This window comes from Perissodus microlepis, chromosome 7, assembly GCF_051167445.1.
Source record: "Perissodus microlepis isolate ML-2025 ecotype Zambia chromosome 7, ASM5116744v1, whole genome shotgun sequence".
NCBI lineage: Eukaryota > Metazoa > Chordata > Actinopteri > Cichliformes > Cichlidae > Perissodus > Perissodus microlepis.
In genome coordinates this window covers 57,589,211-57,614,605 of record NC_140467.1, presented here as the reverse complement: position 1 = coordinate 57,614,605, position 25,395 = coordinate 57,589,211, and the positions used below count along the sequence as shown (strand labels likewise).

The window sequence follows — 25,395 nt, the reverse complement described above, 5'->3', positions numbered from 1 at the left end:
TTGTTCCTGAACTTTTTTTTCTGTCTCTTTATGTAAACTGACTTTATACTGTTGAGGTCAGAGCTCAGTGGGGGCCATACCATCTGCTGTAGTACTTTAATGTCTGTGCCTTTATGTTTGGAGTCATTATCATGCTGCAGAATTATTTTGAGACCAAGTGGAAGAACGTGAGGTTCCTAAAACTGCATATTTCTGTGTGCCCAATGTCGGCTGGCACATCAGACTGTGCACAGTCCATATACTGAGTTCACAGTTTGCATAGGTACTACAAGAAAAAGCTTTTGTGTTTCTGGGCATGGAGTGAAACTGTGGAACAGTTTGAATATGGAATTGAAGCAATGTCCAAACATAAAACAATTCATAAAGAGTTATAAAGATCTTCTTAACTATAAAGAAAGGGGAAATGTGTAATTTCATGAAACATTTCATGATGTGATATTATATAGTATATATATCAGAAATCTGTTTGCTATTTCTATTACAGATTATATCAGTAAGGAAGCTGACTAAATATTAACTGATAACTTATGGCGAAGGGGTGGGATTAAATAGGTGTGTACTTCTTCCCACTCCCTTTCGACATGTAACTGAATCAGAACAGGAGCAATATTGAAATGTATTAACTTTATTTTGTGTAGTATTTTTTCTCTCTCTTATTTTCTTTGCTAAATGTACCTGTTTATTGTTTACATGATTGAAATAAATTGAAAAACAAACATTACAGGCAGCAAAGATTGACCTTTCTTACATGTAACTGTAATATTGTACAAGCAGGCTTGTAAGTATCTGAAAGGATTATTTATCACTGCAAAAGAGGAAAAACTTGGCAATTTTACTTCAAATGTGTAAAAATCAGAGAAAAAGGAAACTTTGTCTTGTCTTCTTTGTGTTCTCAAGAAAATATCACAAAGTATTCCAAATCAGATATCGTTCTGGACATTGGTCCCAATTCACAAATGGTTTGGAGGACATTTCAGCTGCAGTGTCACACTGCTTTTGTTTTATTCTCTAGTTACTTTGTACTGTTTTACCACTGACCTGGCACGGCTACAGAGGACACAGCCTCCGGCTGGCACAGTGTATCCACCTTCACATGCTGAAAGGCTTTGTTGGGAGCCGACTGGAGGTGCCTGGAATCAGAGGAGAGCATGAGACGGCGCACACACTAAATGACACACAGCATTTCTGTATGCACACATCTGTCTTGACTTTGCACACAGCCTCTCAAAAGCACACATGGACTCTAATCGCTTTGCACGGCCCTTAGCCTTTACTGTAAGATTTGAAATATTAATGGTGGGGAGATGCTGTGAGCAGTAAAGCAGAAACTTGGATCAGCAGGCAACTACATCAGCAGCCTCTCCTGGTGCCCAGAACCATTACTAAATCACAATGACCTGAAGCAACTTGAGTGATTCAGCAACTCTGGAGCACGTGAATGGCTGAACAATGTTAATTAAATGTTGGAGGATTTTTTTCAAACAGGCTCACGGCAGTAATAGAAGAAAAGTGAGAGCTCCTTTTATTGGGTGATCACCAATCAATTAGAACAGGGATAAGAAGGAACGGCGTGCTCAGCTCCAAAAAGCTTTCAGGGGACCAAGAGTGCTGACTCAAAGGCAATATCCTAAACAATATGAATGTCTGCGCTCAGTAATGACTTTTAACGCTTTCAAAGTGGATCAGCACAGGGAATGAATCACTTTGAGGCTGTTCTCCGTGTTTACAGATGCTTCATTCTGTCAGTTGCTTTGGATCAATGGTTGGAGCCCGGGTTCGGAAAATGAAAAGTTCTTAATACTGGCACGTGTGACGGATAGAGCTCAGGATTAAGAATAAAATCGGAGCCAAAAATGATTAAAACTCACCTCTTCCACTCCTCCTCGCCATCCCAGAACTCGTAGACGACAAAGGATAAACCATCTGGCAGACGCACTGCAGTCACACTGGAGCAGAGGCAGAGGAAAATGGGAATGAGAGGATGAAAGTGGACAGAAGGTGATATGGAAAGTGACGGGTGAGAGACGTTGGATTCATGATAGAGAACGGTGAAGCAGTGCACATTAAGGATACATTTGTAAAGGAGACAAGAAAGCAGACACGAGATAACAGTTTATATTTCAGAAAATCGCATCTTGGACTTTATTGATGTCACTGCACTTAACACCAAGAATAGTAAATAACATCTATCAGAGTGTGATCATCAATGCACAGAGGTTATTATGTGGGATGTTATGGAGACATTTTGGATGGTACACTTTGCTGTAATGAACTCAGGCTCCTCCGTATGTATTCCAAAGGAGGGTGAATGTGCACATGGGATCTTTGTCACACTTGGCTAACAGCGTAACTCAGTTTTCACAGCAAGCGCCGCATTTAAAGGCTTCAATGGTAAAAGTGGAACATGTTATGGACATGTTGACACGTTAATGTGTTTTTATATGCCTAACATTTGCCCATTTAACCAACAATATAACGTCCCATACGGAATTAGGTTTAGAAACAAAAGCAGAAAACGACTCAAAGACTCAGTGCTGTTAATGCCAGCAATTTTCTTTGGTCCATTATATGCACTTGCGCCTCTTGGTAATTTTATGGCTCTGAAATCAAGCAGCTGTTGACGTGTTTGAGCAGATCACTCTGTGCGGTGCAGTTTCTGTGTGAAATTACACTTGCACGTCTGCCTGCTCGGGGTTAGTCTCAGGACCGGTATGATTTTAATTTTACCTTTCAAGGATTCCAATTTTCATAGTGCGAGCTCAGCGCTTAGCAAAAACGAAAAAGATGATGCTGTTGTGATTCGCTGTGTGGCAGGCAGGAGAAAGAATCAAATGCAGGACTCGGTACACACAGGGATGAACTCAAAAAGGCAGCTTTAGTTTGCTGTAAAACACTAGAAGACGACAAAACAAAACCTAAACTGGAAAACCTGAAATTAAGACTGGGGAACAGGAAACTAGGAGTTACAAGGGAACACGGAGCACAGGAAAACCACACAGCTACGAGGGACAGCTCGACAACAAAACAGGGACAACAGAGGACTAAAATACACATCGGAGAAATCAGGGAATGGGTTGACAGCAGGGAAACAGCTGGAACTAATTGGGCAGACGAGGTGGGGAACAGAGGATGAACACAGAGCAGGACTATCAAAATAAAACAGGAACCAAAACGTAAGAACTAGAAAACCTCAAGAGGCATAACCAGAATTAAACCAAACACAAGTTACTATTAATCAAAACAAAAAACAGTGATCAGACTCAGGGCCGTGACAGATACATAAGTCAGTATACTGCTCAGTAGAATCTTTATGCTCAAAGTAGTCGGATTATAACTCTGATTCCGAGCTACATCAATGACTTAAAGAAATAAGCTAGTATTTTGGGTGATGTCAGCAGACAAAATTACTTCTCTTTTTTGTAGTTATCATACATGACTGACTTTAAACTACTTCAACTTTTATCAGATGCTTTACCTCAGGGGTCTCACACTTGAGGGCCGGTGTCCTGCAAGTGTCCATGTGTCCCTGTTGCAACACACCTGAATAAAAATTAGTAGGTCATGTGCAAGAGTATAGAACTTCACAGCATGCTGAAGTGGCAACCCCTAACCTTACTCAAGTAAATTTAAGTGTTTGGAAAAAATGTACTTCTAAAAGTACTTTTATTGTACCATGTTCATTCACTCAGCTGCTGTAACATAAATCAAATGGCTAAATTGACACCTCAGCATGCAGTCAAGTTCTAATATTATTCAGGTTTATTGCAACAGGGACACATGGAAAAGTTGCAGGACACCGGCCCTCCAGGACTGGAGTTTGATATATATATATGTATATATACACACACAATAAGATGTATATATACACACTTTATAGCAATGTGCTTTATGTCATTATCACCCTGGAAGAGTCCTCTTTTGCTAAACTTCTAAAGGCAGTCATATGGTCCGTTAGTATTTTTTGCAATAGGAAATCTCTTATAAACATGATCTATTTTTTGTCTCATGCAGCCACTATATGATCACAGTCTCCACAGCTCCATGCTTCACTGTGGTGGCCCAGGCCAGATTCATGCCCAGCATGTTGGATTCCTTTCAGCCAAACACATTTATCTTAGTCATATCTAATCAAAGCTGGTGCTCCCAAGATTCTTGTTCTTTATCTGGAATTTTGTGCCAAAGAGTGAGCAACTTTTTTTCCCGCTCTTTTTTTTTCTTGGACACTTTCCATCGGAGTGGCATTAAGCAATGGTCTTTGCACCATCTGAGCTGCCTCAGTTACTCTGATCTCTATTGATAACCCCTGCGTAGGGCCCAAGCCTTTACCCATCTCTTTTTCAGAGACAGAGTGTACAAGTTGTTCATAAGGTGATCATTTTAAGAGAACACTTCATATGACTCTGATTAGTGGTAGTATGTTTTCTTTTTTACCTCAAAATAACCACGGCCATGTTTCCACTGACTTTTAGTTGATAAATAATCTTCTGTATATTCTTCCCATTCAAGCCCAACTTTCAGACGATCACAATACCATCTCCCTTCTTCCAATATTTTCTGTAACCTAACCTGCTTTTATTGCCGGCTGTACATGCAGACTACCAGCAGTGTGAAAAGACATTACTGTTATGTGTGTGTGTCTGCAGTTCTGCTCTAAACCTGTAGAGGGCACTGAGGGACAGGAGCTGCTGCCTGTTAAATCTTTATAGGGTGTCAGAAGAAATAACTTGAATTGTCTGAGCTCTGCTGGAGGATTTAATAGAATTTGTGCCTCTAATCACAAACAAACATCAAATGATAATGAGCAGGGACAGCAGAGACTAAATAAAGTTTATATATTACAGTTAGGCAAAGATGAAATTAAAAACTGACAAAGGCGGAAAAAAGGCATTCAGTGGCACACCAGAGAGAGAAAAGTCTTTGCACAGATAATGTGCAAGCTTCCATCTGAAAACCTTGCTGCATTATTTATATTAAGATACCTACAATTACTGTGCTGCTACCACATTTATTATAAAACAAAAAATATACCACAAAATGCAACCTGGCAATGACAACAAACCTACCTTACTGCTGCACCCGTTTTTCCTTTTACCCATGTGTGCTTTTATTGATTGCAATTAGGACTTGTCCTTCATGAGAAGGTGTGACTTAAGTAAGGTTTGTTCTGTCAGGTTGTTAAAGCTCCTACAGACTTTGAAGGACATGATGGGATAATGGCATAACTAATTCTTAGAATACAACAAAAGAATGCTACGATGTTCAGAGCAACAAGGCACAAGGACAAGATTTAACATATCCATCTTCAGGTGCTTTTACACAATTCCTTTGACTATTATGCATCACATTTTTTTTTTACTATGTTTATCTTTTTTCAGCACAGAAACCTTCAGCAGTCTGTTTGTGTGTTTTGCAGATTTTTTTTCTTTCTTGCTCAAACTCGGTCAGGGTTACCCTCCCCAGTCGGCAAAGGCAGGCTGCAGAAAATAAAACCAACAGCATCAAACTGCCAAACCACTAGTCAAACTTCAAAATGCTGTTTATTATGAATGTCAAAGCCCTTAAAAGACCAAAGAACCTTGTCTGTAGCTACATTAGTGAGTGAACAGACTGATTTTTGAAGGCATATTACACAAGTCAAATTGACATATCTTTTTAGTTTAATGATTACTGTGAGGGATATTCATTCCCTATAGTTCAAGAACTTGTCTGGAATTAGTCTGGTGTCTGGTGTATGATATGTAGATGTGACAGGAACCTGATCAAACAGCAGTTTGGGTTTTAGAGGTGCATTTAACATCTTCTGTATGTCTGATCCTGGTGCAAAACATCTGGTGATAAGTTGGAAGTACATTAAACAACTGCAGTTATAAACAGCACTTCGGTTAGATGTAGGAATGGTTCTTGTAGAGAACTGGTTCCCAGTAACAATTCTTTGGAATTGTTAGTCTGCTTGCCTATCGATCCTGCTCATCGGTTCCACTTGCTCCTGCGCTACAATCAGCTGAGCAGCTCTTAAAGCTGCTATGATCATTGACTTTATATATGGAGCAAATGGCAGTGTTGAATATCTGTGAGGGGATCACTCCTATTGAGAAAAAGAAGATGATTATCAACCAGCTTTGCACTCTCTCAACTCTCTCAGTTTAAGTTGGGAAATTAATTATAATATTAGTCTTGAATGACTCCCAGTATTATTGCTGCTAACAATAAGGATTCTCTGCTACATTTAGCTGTTAAGATTAACACCTCCTTCATCCATGCTGCAGCCCCTTTCAGTGCAGACTGCAGTAACTGGTAGCAGAAAATGTAATGCACCACAGTCAGAACCTTTAAGCTTTGCCAAGGACATATGCAGAACACCGCTATAAACTATGCATACTGTATATTGAGCTGGGATTGGAAAAATCGCAGTGGATATTACAGTCCGTTTCACAGCACCCCAAGGCTCAAAGAGATATGGACGGCAGGTCTGTATCAGTTGCAGCACGGGTATATCAGACTTTATACAGGTACAATATTATAAACTGGGTACACATGAGCTGTGCAGCACAGTATTACTATGAACACCTGGGAGTTCATAGCAATGATTTCATGAAGGCACCCTGTGAGAGCTGAACCTCTGGTGTATGACCTAGAACATTCAGAACCAGCGATACAATCAAAGATCAAAGGAGAGAATATTTGAGGGAGCACTTAAGAAAGTGTGAAAAACAGTGAGGTCCTGACACTGAAAATGGAACGCATTAAATATTTAAAATCATACTCGTTACAGTGCTCCTCTCCGCAGCACAGCACTTGTAAAAATATGAGTGAAACTTACTGAAAGCAGTCTCTCTGAGCGGAGACGTTCTTCAGGTACTGCTTCAGAGCCTCACAGAACTCACCAAGCTGCTTCTGGGAAACCACCATCTCCTGACGAATCAGCAGCAAAGACTGAAGGAAGAGCAACAGAGACAGCAGTGTCAGTTTTGTACTCAAGTTTTAATTCAACAGCTTACTGTGCTGTTTGTTGTCTGTCTGTTTCTTTATAGTGAAGCTGTATTAATATTTGTACTGTCTCTTTAAAAAGAACATGGAAGCACAGCTTAGGCTTACAAAGTTGCATCTGAACAAACCACAAGACTTCTGGAACAATGTTTTTTGGACAGACAAGACTAAAGTGGAGAGGTGTGGCCTAAAGAACAGTGCCAAATTTGGCAAAACACAAACACAATATCTCAGTACAAACATTTCATGCCAACTGTTAGCATGGTGGTGGATCGGTGATGGTTTGGATTGCAGTCACTGAGTCGACCATGAACTCCTGTATACCACAGAATCCTAGAGTCAAATGTGAGGCTGTCTGTCGGCCAACTAAAGCTTGGCCAAAACTGGGCCGTGCAAGAGGGCAATAACACCAAGCATAGCAGCAACGTTACAACAGAATGGCTGAAAAATCGATGAATCTAGTGATTGATTTTTCGATGCATCGATGAATCTAACGATTAATTTTTCAATCCGATTATATTTTGATTTGATTCGATTACCGATTATTTCCCCATTATTTGACTTGTATAGACGGTTTGTCCGTTGCAGAAGCTGCTCCTGGATGCGTTTGAGGTGCTGGTGCATAGCTGTCATGCTTTTATGATAGGCCATTTCCACCTTACAAAGCTGGCAAACGACTGAATCACTTCCTTTTCTGTTAAAATATCCCCATACTGTAGAACTGCGTATTCTAGTGATGGGTCGGTTGCGAACGAAATGGCTCTTAGAGCCGGGTCTTTGACGTGAACGACGCGAGCCGGCTCCTTATCGCGAGCCGTGTTTTTTTTTTCTTTTCTTCTTTCTCTCACCCTCTCTCTTGCACTTTTTTTCCGCTTCACTCAGCATGCGAGCCTTGTGCTTTACGCTGGGAAGAGGGGGGGGGGGTGTAGTTACACTCAGTAGTACAGGAACAGAGCAGGAGGGAGAGACAGAGAAAGAGCCAGGGACAACAACGTCACATTAGAAAGGTATAGTAATCATCCACAACTATTTTCAGTTGCAGATGATAAAGGATTCAGAAAGTTTATTCATGCAGGTCCATATGACAGAGAATATGCATGTTCTTTTTGTTTTCATATTTTAATTTATATTTAATTGTGTTGTGGTTTGCAGTGTTTTGTGTTGTTTCACTTTAAATTTGTAAAAGGAAAAAGCTGAAAATTTAAATAGTTAAAAGTTGAAATGTGAATAGTTGATTTTTGTATTATATGATTTATTTATTACATTTTATGTGGAGTAAATAAAAGTATATTTACGGTGGCCCCTAGAGACGAAGCACGTACAAACTCCGAAGCACGTACAAACGACAACAGAAGTGCTCCAGGATGCTAGGGGCAGTGTTGAGCTTTTGTTACCTAGTGGCTACACAAGCCAGCAAGTACCAACGACCGGATTTGGTGTGTGGTAATAACAGGTAAATGAACTTTTTTTTTAAAATTATTTGACTATATATTAATGCTTGTATATAAATACACAAACAATACACATATGCTTTCATGCTTTCAATTGTGTAATTTAAGTGATCTTGGTAGCTCTGTTTTGGAAGTTCAGTTCATGCTAGAAATGTGTTTTGGAGTTTGTACGTGTTTTGTCTCTAGGGGCCACCGCATATATTTATATATAAACATATATAAATAAAACTACTTTTTTACATTAGTAATTCCTTTTGTACATAATTTTATATTATTGTTAATAACAAATTAATTAAAGCAACAAAACAACCTTTCGGAGCCGAAAGAGCCGGCTCTTTTTAGTGAGCCGAGCCGAAAGATCCGGTTCTCTAAAAAGAGCCGGAAATCCCATCACTAGCGTATTCGGGTGCAGTGATTTAAGTCAACTGCGGCTGCCTCACTCATGTTGCCGCTACTCGCTGCCGCCATGTCTGTTTTGAAAGTGACGATGCATCGATACACATTTTTTTACGTCGACGTATTTTACGTGTCGACGTAATCGATTATGTTGACGCGTCGTCCCAGCTCCACCTGCAAACCTCAATGAACTGAAGCAATGTTGTAAAAAAACTACAGGCAACTGTGGCAATCTGCTAGCAAATATAGCAATCACTACAAGATTCGTATTGCAGCACTTTCTTTGGAACTAATTTCACCCAGTGAGAGCCAGTAACAGCGGATGTATTAGGACCATTGTGGCTAACATCTCTCGAGCAATGTGCATGGCAGGACATGAGAAACTTTAATATCTGAATGCTGTGGAAAACAAACAGTTACGTTAACACTAAAAGATGTGAAAGGCGCATTAGCACGCTACTTAGTAGCCTCTGTAGGCTAGCATCAAAAGTAGGTTAATCTCTATAGACTGACATGTAAAAATGCCCAACTTCAGCTTTTAAATGATCATGTTTATAGCCTGGCTCTCTCTCAAAAAATGTGTTTTTTCATTTCATCTTTCATAAGGGAAGCAAAGTTGTTAAATTATGTGTGGGGCTGGGACAGATGTAGCTGACAACCGTGTGAAAGGCCTCGCGTCTGCTAAAAAAACACTAAAGAAAAAACAACATGGCTGCAGTCAGAATGCTAACACTCAGGTATTAAAATGACCAGAAATCAATGGATGATGTCACAGTGATGAGAATCATCCTTTGTACACAGTTTTTGAGATTTTTCTTTGTCTGCACCAACACGTCAGCGGGCTACGTGGTAGTTAGTTAACAGGCATTTTCTTGACATAGATATTTGTGACCATGCTATAGATGCTAGTTTTAGACAAAGCTAATTTCATGTGATTAGGATAGCAGCTGTAGTTACCAGGAGATTTATAAGACACATCTAATTTTTTATTCATCACTTGTTAAATTATTATCCATTTACTAGAGCTACGAGCAATTTCTCTGATACTAAATTGAAATGTGAGGGAATGATGCAGTGCCTTTCTTAAGTACCCGTCTCCTGCGGCTAAAAGCATAGACGTTCATAATTTCACACAGCCTACAGAAATTTTGTGATGGGGGGACTTCCTGGGGACTCTGGGAAATGATGAACAATTAGAGGCTGAATGATTATTAGCTGTTATTGGTATGAATCCCATTTCTAACAAGAACCAAAGAACTGTGTCTTCTATTGTTTTAATCAGATGAGATTAGCTGCAGATGTCTTCAGCTTTTTAATATGCCAGCATTACTGTAGCTCACTACAGTAAAATTAAAAATTAATCCACTGTGACCTAGATAATTCCAGAAGTGTCTCACTGACACAATATGCCTTCACATGCTCGCATATATGCAAATGCACACACTTGCGCCCCCCTCGTGCATCATCTGTCACACCTCTACATCTCTCACTAACACACTGATGATCTTATTTCAATATTATTTAAGGTATAACAATTATGTAATATTTGAAGAGTAAGGAAAAGTCCAATAATAAACTGCACCTGTTATAAATCTTTAATTAGATTAATCTTGAGTTGAATGTGCACATTTCAAGTTATTACATGGAAATAATACAATTAAAGAAAATAAGGTTAACACTTCAAAAGTATCCAGAAACAACAGTGCTATAAAATAGGCCAAAACCTTTAAGGAATCAATAAACAGAGCTAATGAAAAACATTACAAATTAAAATGTAGCATTGACAAATGAGAGAGTGTTTGCTCTGCAGTGTTGGACAGTTAAACCTTGAGCTTGAAAAGGAAGCCTTTTAACAGGGTTTAGATATCAGATCTGAGAAGTCTAATACAAGACTGACGAAAGAGCTGAAATGTATAATGGAGCTAACCTTCAGAGGGGTTAAGTGATCAATAAAATAAAAACACTGAATTCTGTATGAAATCAAATCTGCCCAATTTGATGCAACAGAGAAAAAACAGGTTTGACATGGCAAACATGTAACAGGCAAAACATCCCATCAGCTGTTTCTGCAGTTATGTCTGCCCACGTGACGACACAGAATCAGACCTCATCGTCAGCCTGCTATAGAAAACCACGTTTTAAACACATTTTTAACTGTTAACTATTAATTTTAGAAAGTTTGGCTTTTTTTTTTTCATTTTAGTTTAAAGTCACGGTACGCTGCTTTTCTTCATTTAGATCAAGAAAGCAATGAAAGCGTACAATGCCAACTTCTCAAATGTATTTATTTACAAAAGCTAGAATTTTAGGAAAGCTCAGTAATGTCAGCATAACATTGAGCCTTGTGGGACTCCACATGAGGAACCAAGTTAAACACTTTGACATCTCTTCCAACACACAAAACAGAAATCGATTCAAGATGCAGGTGACATCATTCTCTTCTACCTTAGGACCATTTTATTTTTATGCTTTGACCACTTTTACCTCACCTAACCTTTTTCTTCCAGCAAACAGCAGAACACCTGCAGTTCTTTTATCAAGCATGCAATCTAGTCCTTCTGTCTGTGCTCCTTTTCTATTGTCCTCATTCTGGGTGCTTGAGAATACAGATGTGATCCCATTCTACAATATTTCAGAAGGCTTTCAGCCCTTTACCCTTAAACAAGACATCCTAATTGTTTTATGGACGTGTTGTTGCTGTTAACAGGATATTAAATATCAGATCGAGCAACTGATTAGCAACTGGAAATAGCTTGCTATCCAAACATCTTAATAAGAGAGCTCTCCATTTAGCAGATATTAGCCACAGCTCTTGCAGCTTGTACTAGTGGAGGCTCTCATTTCATTCATCTCATCTGCATTTGTGCATTAGTGTGCATCTGCTGATTGTTTTATTGGCATGTTATCACTTTACAACACAGTTTATCTTCTGCAATTAGCTTAAATTGCAATCAAGAAGCAGTGTCAGTGCTGCAACACTGAGGTGCATGAATGAAAACCTGGATGTTGCTCAGTAAAGACGTGTTGTACTTACATGATTTACAAGGCAATGATTGCATGGGCACGCCAGATTGAGAACCCACAGCAGTGATAAAACTTGACAGAATTATAAAGCCTACTACAGCCCGGCTAAAAACATCAACACACACACAAACATGCACAGACGTCCTACCAACTCAATTAGAAACACTACATTGTCCAGCAGCTTCTGTTAATCTAATCACTACCACTCCATTAACCATCCAGCTTCCCTGACTGAATCACTATGATTACATCTGCTCCCTGCTGACTCTGTGGCCCTGCAGAGGTGATAAATCAGGAGACCCTAACTCTGCAGCTCTGTTTTCTCTGTCGCGCTAACCTCTGTGGTAACGGTCAGCATCAAAGCTGTATCCATGTCAGTAAGAGCGCAGGTGACTCAGACCAGTTTGCTGAAAAACAAGATATAGGTTTAAAAAAAAGACTGCAAAGTGATTATACAGTAATAATCTAAGAAAAACCCGAATAATCCTTATAATCCTAATAATGCCTTCTCATTTCTCCAAACTGGATATAATGGAATTAGGTTAATCATCCACACATCAGATTAGACGTAATCAATTTTATTTTGAAAATTCACAAAACAATATATGCTTTATGTGGCACATGACATATTTTACATTGATTTTCTTTCTTTTTTGGCTCCATGATTATGAGCTTTTATCTTTAGATTGATAAAGCAAACTTAAGGACAATGTTGCTAATAGCGTCAGTCTGCTCAAGTCCATCATAAATCTTCTGGTTTTGAGTCTGTACAGCTTACAGAAAGTGGAAATATCCATCACTGCTACTGTCATAATTATTGATATACTGAGCGTTCGTGACTACTTAGCGTGTTTGATTGTTTACAGGAGCCTGACTGACAGAAAGCCCTTCCCTGGGAACATGCACATGTTGGAAATGACAAACCATTTGAAATTAATTGTAACTATTTGTAACTGTCTAGAGCTTCAGGCTGTACCTCTCAGTCTGTCTCAGATGGATCTGTAGTTGTCATGAAAATGCACGTGAATGTGTGTAAACATGTCGCATCAGCAAAATCATCTACAGTAAAATGAAACTATAGACAGTGAAATCCAATCCTTGCAGTGTTTGTGAGTGTGTGTGTGTGCTTACAGGACACTCTTTACTCTATGAGTCTGCTTGATTGGACAAGTGGCTGACTACCACAGTGTCATAAAGACATGTGGAGCCTAGTTCACAGGCTTGTAAAAATGTTATTGATTTCTGTATTTTCCTGTTCCTGTCTCCAGCTCTGCATCGACTCAAAAGCCCACTGAGTGCTCGTGGTTAAATGTCAGACAACAACAGCTCCGTATCAGAAATGTTTCCAGAATTTTAGGCACAGCTGGGAAGCAAGGACCTTTCGGGCATGGGGGTGGGGCATTAAAAATGAGAAGATTCAAACCAAACCACTTTTAAAATGGTTTGAAAATTCAGAAATGCTTCCCCAGTCCAAATTTGTCAAACACACCAATTCATTCTTTTCCCACAGTGCAAACAGTGAAAACTTGGAAACGCTTTAAGACCAGAGTTGGTGCAGATGGAGCTGTCTGTGTCTATATTTGGACCCTTCCTTTATGTTTTACAGTGTTTCCATGTCTTCACAGAGCTGTGTACCAGAAAAACTTGACAATGAGAATGTCTAAGAGAGACAATCCAGAACCAAACTCTAATTCCATAGAAAACTGGGTCATCTCTGTGTCTTTGCTTACAACTACTCCAGCAAGTCAGAGCATTTAAATGGTCCAATAGTAACATGGGAAACCGAATCCACTTTATATTATCATTTACATGAGTTTCTTGTTATATGCACATTTTAAAATCCAGATAAACTGAGAGTGTGATTTCTGAAAAGCGTCTCGTGGTGCTTTTTCCTTGCATGCATGACAGGATTTAGAGAACGAAATGTTCTGCAACAGCTGAACATATTGCAACTCAATCAGACAACTCACATTTGTGGCTGACGTATTACAGCAGGATAATATACTTAGAGTTTATGTTGCAAAATGGTCATTCCCTCTAAAGATGCTCTAAAATTGGGGACTGGTGAACATCTTTCTGAAGTTTATAAATGGATGCTGGGGTGGTGGAGGGGTTGAAACAGCAGGGAGCTTTACATGGCAGCAGCAACACTGACATATCAGGGGGAAATCTGGCGCTTGAAAAGACTTCCATATTGGGAGGGTGGGTTTGGTAAATGACATGGCGAGCATTATGCATGGCAGTATGTTTGAACCTGCTCATAGGCTCTGCTTCTTTAAAACATAAAAAGTAAATTCTTCAGTTTTTCATCATTAAATAATAATTTTGTTGTCTCTCTTTCCAAGCACCAACATTTTTTTATCAAGTGTTTATGATGGAAGAAACTCCAAAAAGACTCACTGGGGTTTTGGAGGAGAAAAAAACAACAAACTTCCAAGCTTCTGCTTTAATTTTGCTTTAATGTGGATGATTGCTGATGAATGCCAAACTGTGTGACACCACCTATTTGTCTGCGTTGGGCTCTGAGTAACCGTTTTCTCAATTGATTGTAATTTTGCTCTGCAATTATCAGCAAAACAGAGTACTACACTGTAGTAAACACATAGTATATTGGCAAATGTATGTCAAACAAAAAGCATTTCTCTTTCTGTCTCCCTCTTCACGTCTCTATGTAAATCCCCAGTGAGTTTTTAAACCACCAACTCTGTAAAATATGCAGAAATCATCACCTTCTATGAAGGACACACTATGTAGATACTGTGCTATATGTGTTAAGCCTGTGGGCGCTAATGTGTGTGCGTGTGTGTGGAATATGCTCTAATGTGGATTATTATGTACTGGGTGTGAAAATGGGAGGACTAGAGGGATGTGTGGAGGATCAGTCTAGTGTTACCATGGGAACTGGGAAATACCCATTACCCATATAGGTCTTCTATATAGGTATCATTTGATTGTTGGGGTTTTCTCTTAGTCCTATTTCCATTTTATTTATGATCCTGGAGTTTGTTTGTTATCACCAGTTCTTCTCTCCTGTTATTTCTCTTTGTTTCTCCTGCCATCCATCAGCCCTGTTTTGAGCTCAAGGAAACCCTCACTGATTGATCCCTCATTGATTATAAGAAGAAGAAGGAGGAGCCACTCATTAGTTTAGAAATAAACAGCATCTCCTGTAGCTGCAATTACAAATACATGACTAAAGTATTACTTGCACTCACCTGCTGACTGCAACAGCAAGAGAAAAAGAATAAATACATAAGAACAAGAGCAGCCCTTCACTTAAAGCAGTGATTGGCAGCCTTTTGGAATATCTGGAGAACTAAAGATCAAAGTAGTTGTTATGTAAGAGTAAATTACTATAATTTTCGATTTCACTTGATTGCACACTTGATTGAACAATGTAAATGACATACGACGTGACTATTTCATGGTGAATCAGTTGACCGCTTGAGGGCAGAGTACGTTTGATAACAGTGACAGATTGTGGGCTTACAAAATTGTTATGTCTAACATATTATTGTGCAAACATATTATTACAGAATTAGATGTGCATGCAAGCTTTCTTTTTTGTGTCCATCAGATATTTGGTCATTTATAGGTAGTTAAAAAAACACAAAAAAACGTGTTTGCTCAAAATTGTGGTAAGTAGAACACATTTTATGGGTTGTGTAGTTTTCACATGACAGAACAAGAGTAACACTAAGAAATATCTGTGTGTGTGTGTGTGTGTGTGTCCCTGTCCTTTCTTTTCATCTGACCTGCTTCGAAACTTTGAAAATGTGGTGTTGGGGACCCCAGTAAGTAAGTGCAGTGTCCAGCTTGGAGTGTTTTAGATCAATGGTTTGTAAATTGTGGCTAAAGGTTGGTTTCAAGCCAGGTATCTTGGTGATGACGTGTATATAAATGCTGGCTATGGATAGTTTAACTTTCCATGAACATCTACATTTCTATTTCCCTAAAATCTCCATAATAGTTAGGGGAGCTTCCGAGTTTGCTGACTTTTGACATGATACAATTTTATTTAAACGATTACCAATTGATATAAAGATAAAAGAGATTTATGAGTGCAGCTTTAAGAAGTGATAACCATATGATTGCCTGTTTAAGTTTCCCTCAGTCCTCAGTAGGGATGGGTATCGAAAACCGGTTCTTGTTGAGAACCGGTTCCCACTGTTTCAATTCCTTGGAATTGTTTGCCATTTTTGCAAACAATTCCCTTATCGATTCCAGTCGCCCCGAATGATGTCACCACGTTGCGGAGCGTCATTTACCTGGCAGGAAACATGGCGGCTCAAACGCTCAAAAGTTTGGTTATACTTTACGAGAATGGATGACAACAGGGCAACTTGCAATACTTGCAAAGTAGATATTTCATTTAAGGGAGGAAACACTACGAATATGCAAAAGCATTTGCTCACAAAACACGCGATGACCTGAAATGAATGTCGTGTTTTTAATTCCGCTCCGGACTCGTGAATCTCAACCCAGCAGCAGCGGTAACGTTTGCACGTCCTCTCCCGTTAATGCGGCAGGTAAATAATCAACTAACAGTGCATATTATGTTAGCGCGATCTGCCTTATTACAAAACCTGCCATTACTGTGCATTTAGGTGACCATGATGAGAGAGACAGACAGAGTCTGGCTGGCTCAGATGCTGGCAGTTCTCGCTGCAGTTTACCGGTAGCGTCTCCTTTCAGGCCAGGATAGACGAATGTCACCGAGCAGTGACTAAGTTTGTGGTCAAAGGCTTGCACCTATTTGCCACAGCAGATGCCCCGATTTTCGGTAAGTGAATGTGTTTAATTGTAGGCAGGGACATTACTGGATATTCTTGTGTAATTGCTACAGAATAATTTATGTTATACTTTGTTATTGCTACAGAAGAATATTTATTTTATTATTTTACATTTACTATTTTTTTTTCCTGGGGACCCTGTGACACCCCATGGAAGAGCCATAGGCTGGATCTCTTAAGATCTCACTGTTGGGTTTGTAAGGCCATGTTACTCCTAAATTTCTATCTTGTTCAAAGAGAAGATATAAAACAAAGTTCTAAGCTAATCGACCTTAGTGTTCTCCTTTTTTTAAAAAAAGAATCGATAAGAGAATCGATAAAGAATCGAATCGTTAAACAGAATCGAAACTGGAATCGGAATCGTGAAAATCTTATCAATACCCATCCCTAGTCCTCAGTCACAGTGAAGGGAAAAAGAAGAAGAAGAAAAAAAAATGGAATTTCTAAGTTTAACAGATTACATTTTCTGATGAATGAAATCTGGAACTGGACCAGGCTTTAGCATTTCAAAAACAAAACCAATTAATCAGATTGTGGCTGTAGTGTGCAGCTCCTAGATGTATTAAAATTCCATCTCTGAGACTATTTTAAATGGATCAGCCTGCCAAAATTAGGATGAGTGGCTGCACTGAACAGTTTGAGGTTTCATAATGCACTAATGCACTGCGGAAATCACTTTGGAAACAGTATTACAGTAATACTGCAATTAACAACTTGAATTACATACGTGCACAAATGGCTTGGATATAAGTATTGTATTTAATATCATTTAATTTTTTTTTTTACATTGGTAGCATTTTCAGTTCTGACACTGAAACACTGTCTGTTGGCTATGGTGAATCCCTGTGTTACTATCAAGTTCCAGTCACTATAAAGAAGCTGTAATTGAAGCAGCAGCTGTACCTGCTTGCCTAACACCTGAAGTATTTCAAAGGACAGATTAATTTTTAATGCTGCCACCTTCGCTCATTCATTAATTTTACGCATCTCCCAGTGACAAACAAAGCCCAAGCACTTCTCCTCTGAAATTACCTGTGTGTCTCCCTTGCCTGTCGCACATACCTTTCATGGGAGCTCTTCCTATTTGTACATTAATTCAGACGAGGTATCTAACTTCAGAGGGGCGTTTCGTCTTTCTTCCTTTCAGGATAACTAACTTTGTATTCTTTCAGATTGCATTACCTTGATTGCTCATATGCAAAGCTCAGTGGGCTGTTGCACAAATTGTAATGACCTTCAGGTAGCAATGATCATGTGGAATAAGAACTAGGGAATTTTTGCTTTTGAAATATCAGCCAGAACCTCTCTAGCCCTTGAGGACTTTCTTTCTTCTCAGCTCATGAATTCCTTTGAGCACCTCTAATTTCATTCTGCTTCATGCTTTTCCATCCATCTTCCAAATTATTCCTTTTATCAATGTTTACATCTGTTGGTGAGGGTTGCATTTTAGTGGGGCTTCTCTGCATACATCTCAGAGCACGTTTATAAGCAACTCATTTACAAAAATACTATCCCCACCCCCCCTCGGTTCAGGTTTGACTGGGCAGGTTAGATAAGATGTGATATGGATTTAAAAAAAGAAAACAATACCCAAACCAAGAGTGGAAATACTATGGAGTAAAACTCATAGTCATAGTCTGTCTCCTTTTTCAATAAAGTCAAATCACGCATTGTGTGAAAGTTGAGAAGCACATCAAATAGTTGATAAGCATCTTCCAAAACTTTATTCCAAAAAGACATTAGCTCATAAAATGTCTAGTTGTGTTTAGGAAATCTTAGACCTTTACATTTACAAATCCCTCATATTAAACCCAGATAATAAAAAATTCATCAGGTTATTTTGAAAGTGCGTGACTTTATGGATGACGCCTGGAAGAATGAACAAAACAGCCATCGCCAAAAGTCTAACACATGCATAGCTTCTGGGCTCCCTCTGAATTGTTCTCTTTTGTTTCATACCCTGTTGTCTTTATGGTTCACCAGTGCATAATAATTATACGAGGTACTGCACCTGATTTAGATTTGAACAGTCTGCCTTTCGAGTTGAGTTTCTCCATGAGTTTTAATGTTGCTGCAATATTTAGGTCACTCCATGGGACTCATACTATGGCCATTTACATTTGTGCATTTTGAATGCATGATTGATCTCCTCCACTGTGTCTTCAACTTTAATTTCATTTTTGGGCAAAATAAGAAGTCACAGGAAGACAAATCTTCCAAGTGATGAGCAGAGACTGTGTTATTGTGGCCAATAAAACCCTGCGCTTTCCTTGCCCTGCAGCCAGCCATAGGCTGTACAGTATATAAAAGACAGACCAAGTCACAGTCATGTCACCCACTCATTTCTGGTTGTATTTTGAAGCCTCTGGTGTTTCATTTTGGCTGTTGCCACATTGTTTGTTTTTGTTTGTATTTTCTGAGGTAGAAGTTACCATATGGGGATCAGGTAATGCTAACAAGTCTTATTAATAATCTGTATTCATAAACTGTATGGGTGCATTGCACAGACATACCTAGCCCCCACAAAGCAAGCAGGTCTGGCCCGGATCTGGTGTCAAGCCGGCACTGCTGGCTGACTTCTGGCATGGTAAGTGGTATGTCATCCAGATATGGGCCAGGCCTGGCATAGATGGCACTGTTTATGTGATGGCATGCCACATCTGTCCCGATTGTGGTTTGGTTTATGTGGCCCAGGCCCATAGAAAACAGGTCAGGCCCGGATCCGGCATCAAGCTGGCACTTCTGACTAACTGGTGTGGGCCAGGTCTGGCAATGATGGCGCTATTTATGTTCCTATTTTCCTATTTTAGTTAGAAGACCCAAATGCCATGTTCCAATACTATATTGCTATGATAGCCAACGTTTCAAATGCAGGTGTGATAGGTTTGTGAGTGTACACTTTATCCAAAACCTAGTGAGGGTTTACTAATGTCTACCACTGGGTGGTTGTAGCTCAGGAGGTCGAGCAGGTCACCTACTGATCAGAAGGTTAGTGGTTTGATCCCTGGCTCCTCCAGTCTACATGTCAAGAGTGTGACTGTGTATGAATGTAGTTAGGAAGCACTCAGTTTAGAAAAAAGTGTGTGATTGGGTGAATGTGGCATGCTGTATAGAGCACTTTGAGTAATCTGGGAGAGTAGAAAAGTGCTTTGTAAGAATCAGTCCATTCACTGTTTGAACAGAGTTTTGTCATGTTACTTTTGCACTATTATGTTCCGGCACATGTTGTTATCACATGGCTTGGTAGGTACACATCAGGCTGACATCTGGGGCCAGAGCTGAAACTGTTCTGGGCCAGCACAGGGCCAGCAGTGCAGTGTGTCTGCAACTGGCCTTGTGCTGGCCCATGTGTGGGCCACTTCTGGCAAAACAGATCTGGGCCACCAAAGAGCCGTCATTCTTTGCGGTATGTGGGCCATGTGTAAGCACATTGTATGGGCCAGATCCGGGCCATACCAATTTTGCTGTGTGGGCCACTAATTAATGGAGATGATGGTAAGATACTCTTCTAACAGTTAAATTCTGCAATTTTACTCACTAATACAGAGTCACAAGACTGCCCAATAGTATTTACAACACAGCAAGTCATATTTCTCCGATAATTCCTTCAGCAATGCTCCATAAGGCACCAACACCACAACCAAATGGGCAATGGTTAGAAGAAGTAAGGCCTAGAAAAAAAAAACCCCACCTACCAAACAGTTGTTACAAACAGTGATACTAACGCTGTTATGTCGAGCACTCTAATATGGGAGTTTATAGGAACTGATCTGCTCTTGGAACCAGCCTCATGTAGCTTGTGACGTTAAAGTTAGTCTTGTAGAGTCTAAAACCATGGAATCAATTCAAACTAGAAAAATTTGCATTTCCTGCGAAAATGCAGTGTGGATGCTTTAAAGCTGAAGCTGTCTGCAAAAACTAGCTGAAAAAGCTGAAAAGTTGCAGAAATTGTAAAAACTTTGCAGAAGCAAAAGAAGTTTGCTAAAATGTAATAACTTAGCAGAACTGCAATATCTTAGAGGAAACATAATACTTGTTAGAAATACAATAGCATAGCAGAACTTAGCAGAAATATTGTAACTTACCAGAAACATGATAACTTCTCAAAAATACAAGAATTTAGGAGAAATAGTATAAGATAACAGAAATAATATATTTAGCCAAAAATACTTGAACATTACAGAAACACGATGATTTAGAAAAAGAGTACAACATAGCAGAAATACTGTGATTTACCAGAGACACTGTGATGAACTATGAATATTGTAATTTTAAATCAATACTATGTTTTGGCACAAATAGTATAATTTGACAGAAATACTATCATTTGGCAGAAATACTATGTTTCAGCAAAAATACTCTGGTTTAGCACAAATATTATAACATAGCAGAAATACAATTATATAGCAGAAATACTATATTTAGAAAGAAAATTATAATATAGTAGAAATACTATGATTTAGCAGAAATACTGTATTTAGCACAAGTACCAAAAAGTAGCAGAAATACTATGATTTAGCAGAAATACTATGATTGAGCAGAAGTACTAAGATGTAGTAAAACTACTTTGATTTAACAGAAATACAATTATGGAGGAGTAATACTTTAAAATGGGAAAAATATTGATACACACACACATACACAGAGCCTAAAGGGAAGAGTACTTGTGCCATGGAGTGTTAACAAGAATGTGAGGTCCATATTAGAAAAGCTGGTAAAATCATAAAAGTTTGCAGAATTGTAATAAATGATGAATATGAATTACTGGTCTGTGATAGTGTATTAATTTGTAGGGAAAAAAACATGTTGACTAAGGTGGAATCGAACCCACGACGTTTGGGTTGCAGACCCGTGTCATTACCAACTGCACCACTGGGAAAGAGAGTGGGTGCCTTGAAAAACAGGGTGATGAGCAGTCAGAATTAGATCGCGGTGAGAGGCAAAAAACGCCGTTTTTTGGAGTTACAAAACGTTGTGTAACTCAAAAACTAGGTGGACTAGAATCATAATTCTTCTACTGGCTAAATCAGCGGACTTTGGTGTACTTTGACCGCGATTTTCATTGCTCTTTGTACATCCGTCGCTGAGATATGACGAGAGAAGAAACGGCAGACCTCAGATATGATTGGCTGGCTGGGAAGCCGTGCAGGCCCTGATATGTGCATTTGAATGTCTGAGTCCTCACAGAGGATTGGCTGCCTGGCAGAAATATATAGAAATAGTATGATTAAGCATAAATACTATATTTAGCAGAAATACTATATTAAGCACAAATCCTATAAAAAGCAGAAATACTGTATTAAGCACAAATCCTATAAAAAGCATAAATACTATATTTAGCATAAATACTATATTAAGCACAAATCCTATAAAAAGCAGAAATACTATATTAAGCACAAATCCTATAAAAAGCAGAAATAGTATGATTAAGCATAAATACTACATTTAGTAGAAATACTATGTTTTAGCACAAATACTATAAAAAGCAGAAATACTATAATTTAGCAGAAATACTATATTAAGCACAAATCCTATAAAAAGCAGAAATACTATATTAAGCACAAATCCTATAAAAAGCAGAAATACTATATTAAGCAATATAAATATCCTATAAAAATCCTATAAAAAGCAAAAATACTGTACTATGATTTGGTAGAAAAATTATAATTAATCAGAAATACTATATTTGGCACAAATCTTATAAAATAGCAGAAATAGTATGATTTAGCACAATAGTAATAACTTAAACAGAAAAATTGGAAAAGCAAAATGGACAGCTGAAAAAATGCTGAACATGCTGAGGGTCCCTCAAATATACTTGCTAAATGAAAAAAATCAGCAAAAAAATATATAACTGCCACACAATCACAAAAAATTGTCACATAAGGAAACACACATGCACAGAGAGACACACACACAAGATCCAATTCAGTCAACCAGTCTAAATATATTGAATTTGAATCTTACAATGAGATCATCCCATAAAAAGGCTCTCTCTCTCTCTCTCTCTCTCTCTCTCTCTCTCTCTCTCTGTAGCACACACACACACACACACACACACACACACACACACACACACATGGAGAGAGAAGCAAGTTTTCAGTCAAGCAGCCTGGGAGCTGCTGAATTTGAATCCACCAATCAGAGAGCCTGTGCACTTTTTCCCGCCAAAACAGGTGCACGCAGCACAGAGAGACACAGGATTTTTGCAGTCTATTTCTCATAATGACGACTCCCCTCAAACAAATGACCATAATTTCCTAACCGTAGGGGCTAGAACGGTCATTCTTACACCGTTTTGTTCAGAAGAGATGGGGGAATCTTCAAGTGTTGACAATTTATCATTAAAATATGAATTATTAAAGATATTTGACTTGTAATGCACCATAACTGAGTAGAGCCGAAGCAAAAACTGCCTTGATCTGCCCTCAAACAACGCTTTGTAACTCGAAATCTATTTGGAGTATCGATATCATTCTTTCACCGTAAGAGACAGCAGGCTTTGGTGAACAGTCATGGAAATTTTCAGGTCTCCGTGGAAATCCAAAAAAAAGATATGACGAGAGAAAAAAGTGGTTCATTTCCAGAGTTTGAAATCTGAAGAAATCTGAGCGAAGGACGAATTTCCTACCCTCAAACAAGTCCAACTCCTCTCAGAACGGTAATAGGTGAGAAAATAATTCTTGAATTGTGAGCGTCAGGAGTGTCTGAAGATATACGGGGACAAGCCTCATGTTTGAACTTCGATTCGTTAAGGAGATATGACGATTCGAATATGCCTCTCATTACAGAAATCAAGCGGTGATTTTGAACAAACTCTCCATTGACTTTCTATGGAGAGTTTTGAGACCTTGTGTTGGTCTGAGGAGATTTGCCAAAATTCTATAAATCCCACAACAATAATAGTGACATTTTCTGAAAGCCAGCAAAAATACCTACGTTTTGATGTATAATTTGTGGAAGTTGAGTGAAAATTGAGCAAGTAGCAAGAAGTTGTTCGGACATGAAGAGAAGACTGCGAAACCTTCAGTGGCACACTGGAAGCCAAGAGCATAGCAACCATAACAACGCATGTATTTTGTGAAAAATCAAAAAGATGAAACTCAAAACTTGAAGAGGGATAAGATGAAAACGGTAACAGATATGAAAAAGCTGAATCATACATGAATAGCCCAATAATTTGTGAACATTTTAAAATTTGAATGGTTGTTCTAGGCGAAAGTATGAGGAAGTAGTTAAGTTTCAAAAACGAGCAAGTTTTAGCAGAATTGCGGAAGTTTCCCATTCATTTCAATGGGACAAATTAAAGGAAAAAAGCTTAATATTTTAAAAAGTATAATAGTAATAAATAGCAAAAATCATAGCAGAAATTAGCAGAAATAGCAGAATAGTTTAAAATTTGAACGGTGAAAATAGCACAAAAATTGTGGAAGTAGTTAATCGGCGAAATACGGAGCAACTAGAAGAATAATAATAAAGTATAAAGTATAAAGAATAAAGAGAAACAGGAACTCAATAGTGTGGATGCCTTAAAGCATCCACACAATAAAGTATAAAGTATAAAGAATAAAGAGAAACAGGAACTCAATAGTGTGGATGCCTTAAAGCATCCACACAATAAAGTATAAAGTATAAAGTATAAAGTATAAAGAATAAAGAGAAACAGGAACTCAATAGTGTGGATGCCTTAAAGCATCCACACAATTACACACTGAATGCTGAAGATGGATGGCACTCTCCTGACTGCACGTTTCACATCACAAAAAAGCTACGGTTTGGTCTGACGACAACAAACTCTTGATCAGCAGCGTTGATCACTGGAGCACTAAGCGAACAATCTAAAATTAGCACATAGACTGAATTTGGTCCAGGGGTGCACGGGAAGATGACCTTGAAGGTTACAATATTTTCACTGGTCCAGTCTTAGAATATTACAATCACACCTGGAATTGAATACAACAAAAATATGGTTGTACCTTACTGCTGGTTGTTGTTTTCCATTGTTTTGATCCTGAGATTTTGCCTGCTTTTCTGGGAATTACTCTCTCTCGCTCTCCCTTGTTCCCTATCCTTTTTTAAAAACATTAATTCTACCTGACCTGCTGTTGCTTTTATCACAGTCTCCCACATTTGTCTTTGTTTTTTGGGCAATTTCCAACGTACCGTTGTGCTATTTCTCAGTGTACTCTATCTTGATGATGGCTAGTAATTAAATATGGATCATAAAGTGCGTTATTAGCACAGGGGGGAGAAAAAACACAGTATGGCTACATTTGGATAACAGTGGGGCTTTTTAGTACAGTTAAGGCAGGATAAAAGCCTGCACCAAATCAGTCAAAGTCAGTTAATAGCGAAGGAAAGTAATAAAGGCAAAGCTAAAAAAAAATATGGAGGTGGAGGAGAGGATGAGTCTCGATATCTCTACCTCTTTCTCTTTCGTGCGCACGCACGCACACACGCACACACACGCACACACGCACACACACACACACACACGAGAACAGATACAGTGAACAAGCTGTCAGGTTCCTGGCTAATGGGACTAAATTGTGTCGCAGCATAGACGAGAACAAACAGAGAGTGAGAGGTAGAGAGAGAAAGAGGCAGTGGGGGTTGTGGCTGATTAAAGCACGGTGGAGCAGTTATTGAATTTACAGAGAAATTCTCCAGTGCCATGAACACAAACAGCTACCAAGGGGATTGGTGCCATTCAGGGAACAAGTGCCACCATTCATATGTCACGA

General features: G+C 38.8%; 1 protein-coding gene across 2 annotated transcripts in view; it reads right to left on the bottom strand.

The window, feature by feature from the left end:
* necab2 (N-terminal EF-hand calcium binding protein 2) overlaps positions 1-25,395 on the bottom strand; it is a 143,879-nt gene that overhangs the window by 6,368 nt on the left and 112,116 nt on the right. For both annotated transcript variants that reach the window (XM_084936230.1, XM_084936229.1), the window contains 3 exons: positions 6,821-6,933; positions 1,869-1,946; positions 1,039-1,130 (listed from right to left, as the gene is read on the bottom strand). In XM_084936230.1, coding sequence (XP_084792356.1) covers positions 1,039-1,130; positions 1,869-1,946; positions 6,821-6,933 — 283 coding nt within the window. The remainder of the gene's footprint in view (positions 1-1,038; positions 1,131-1,868; positions 1,947-6,820; positions 6,934-25,395) is intronic.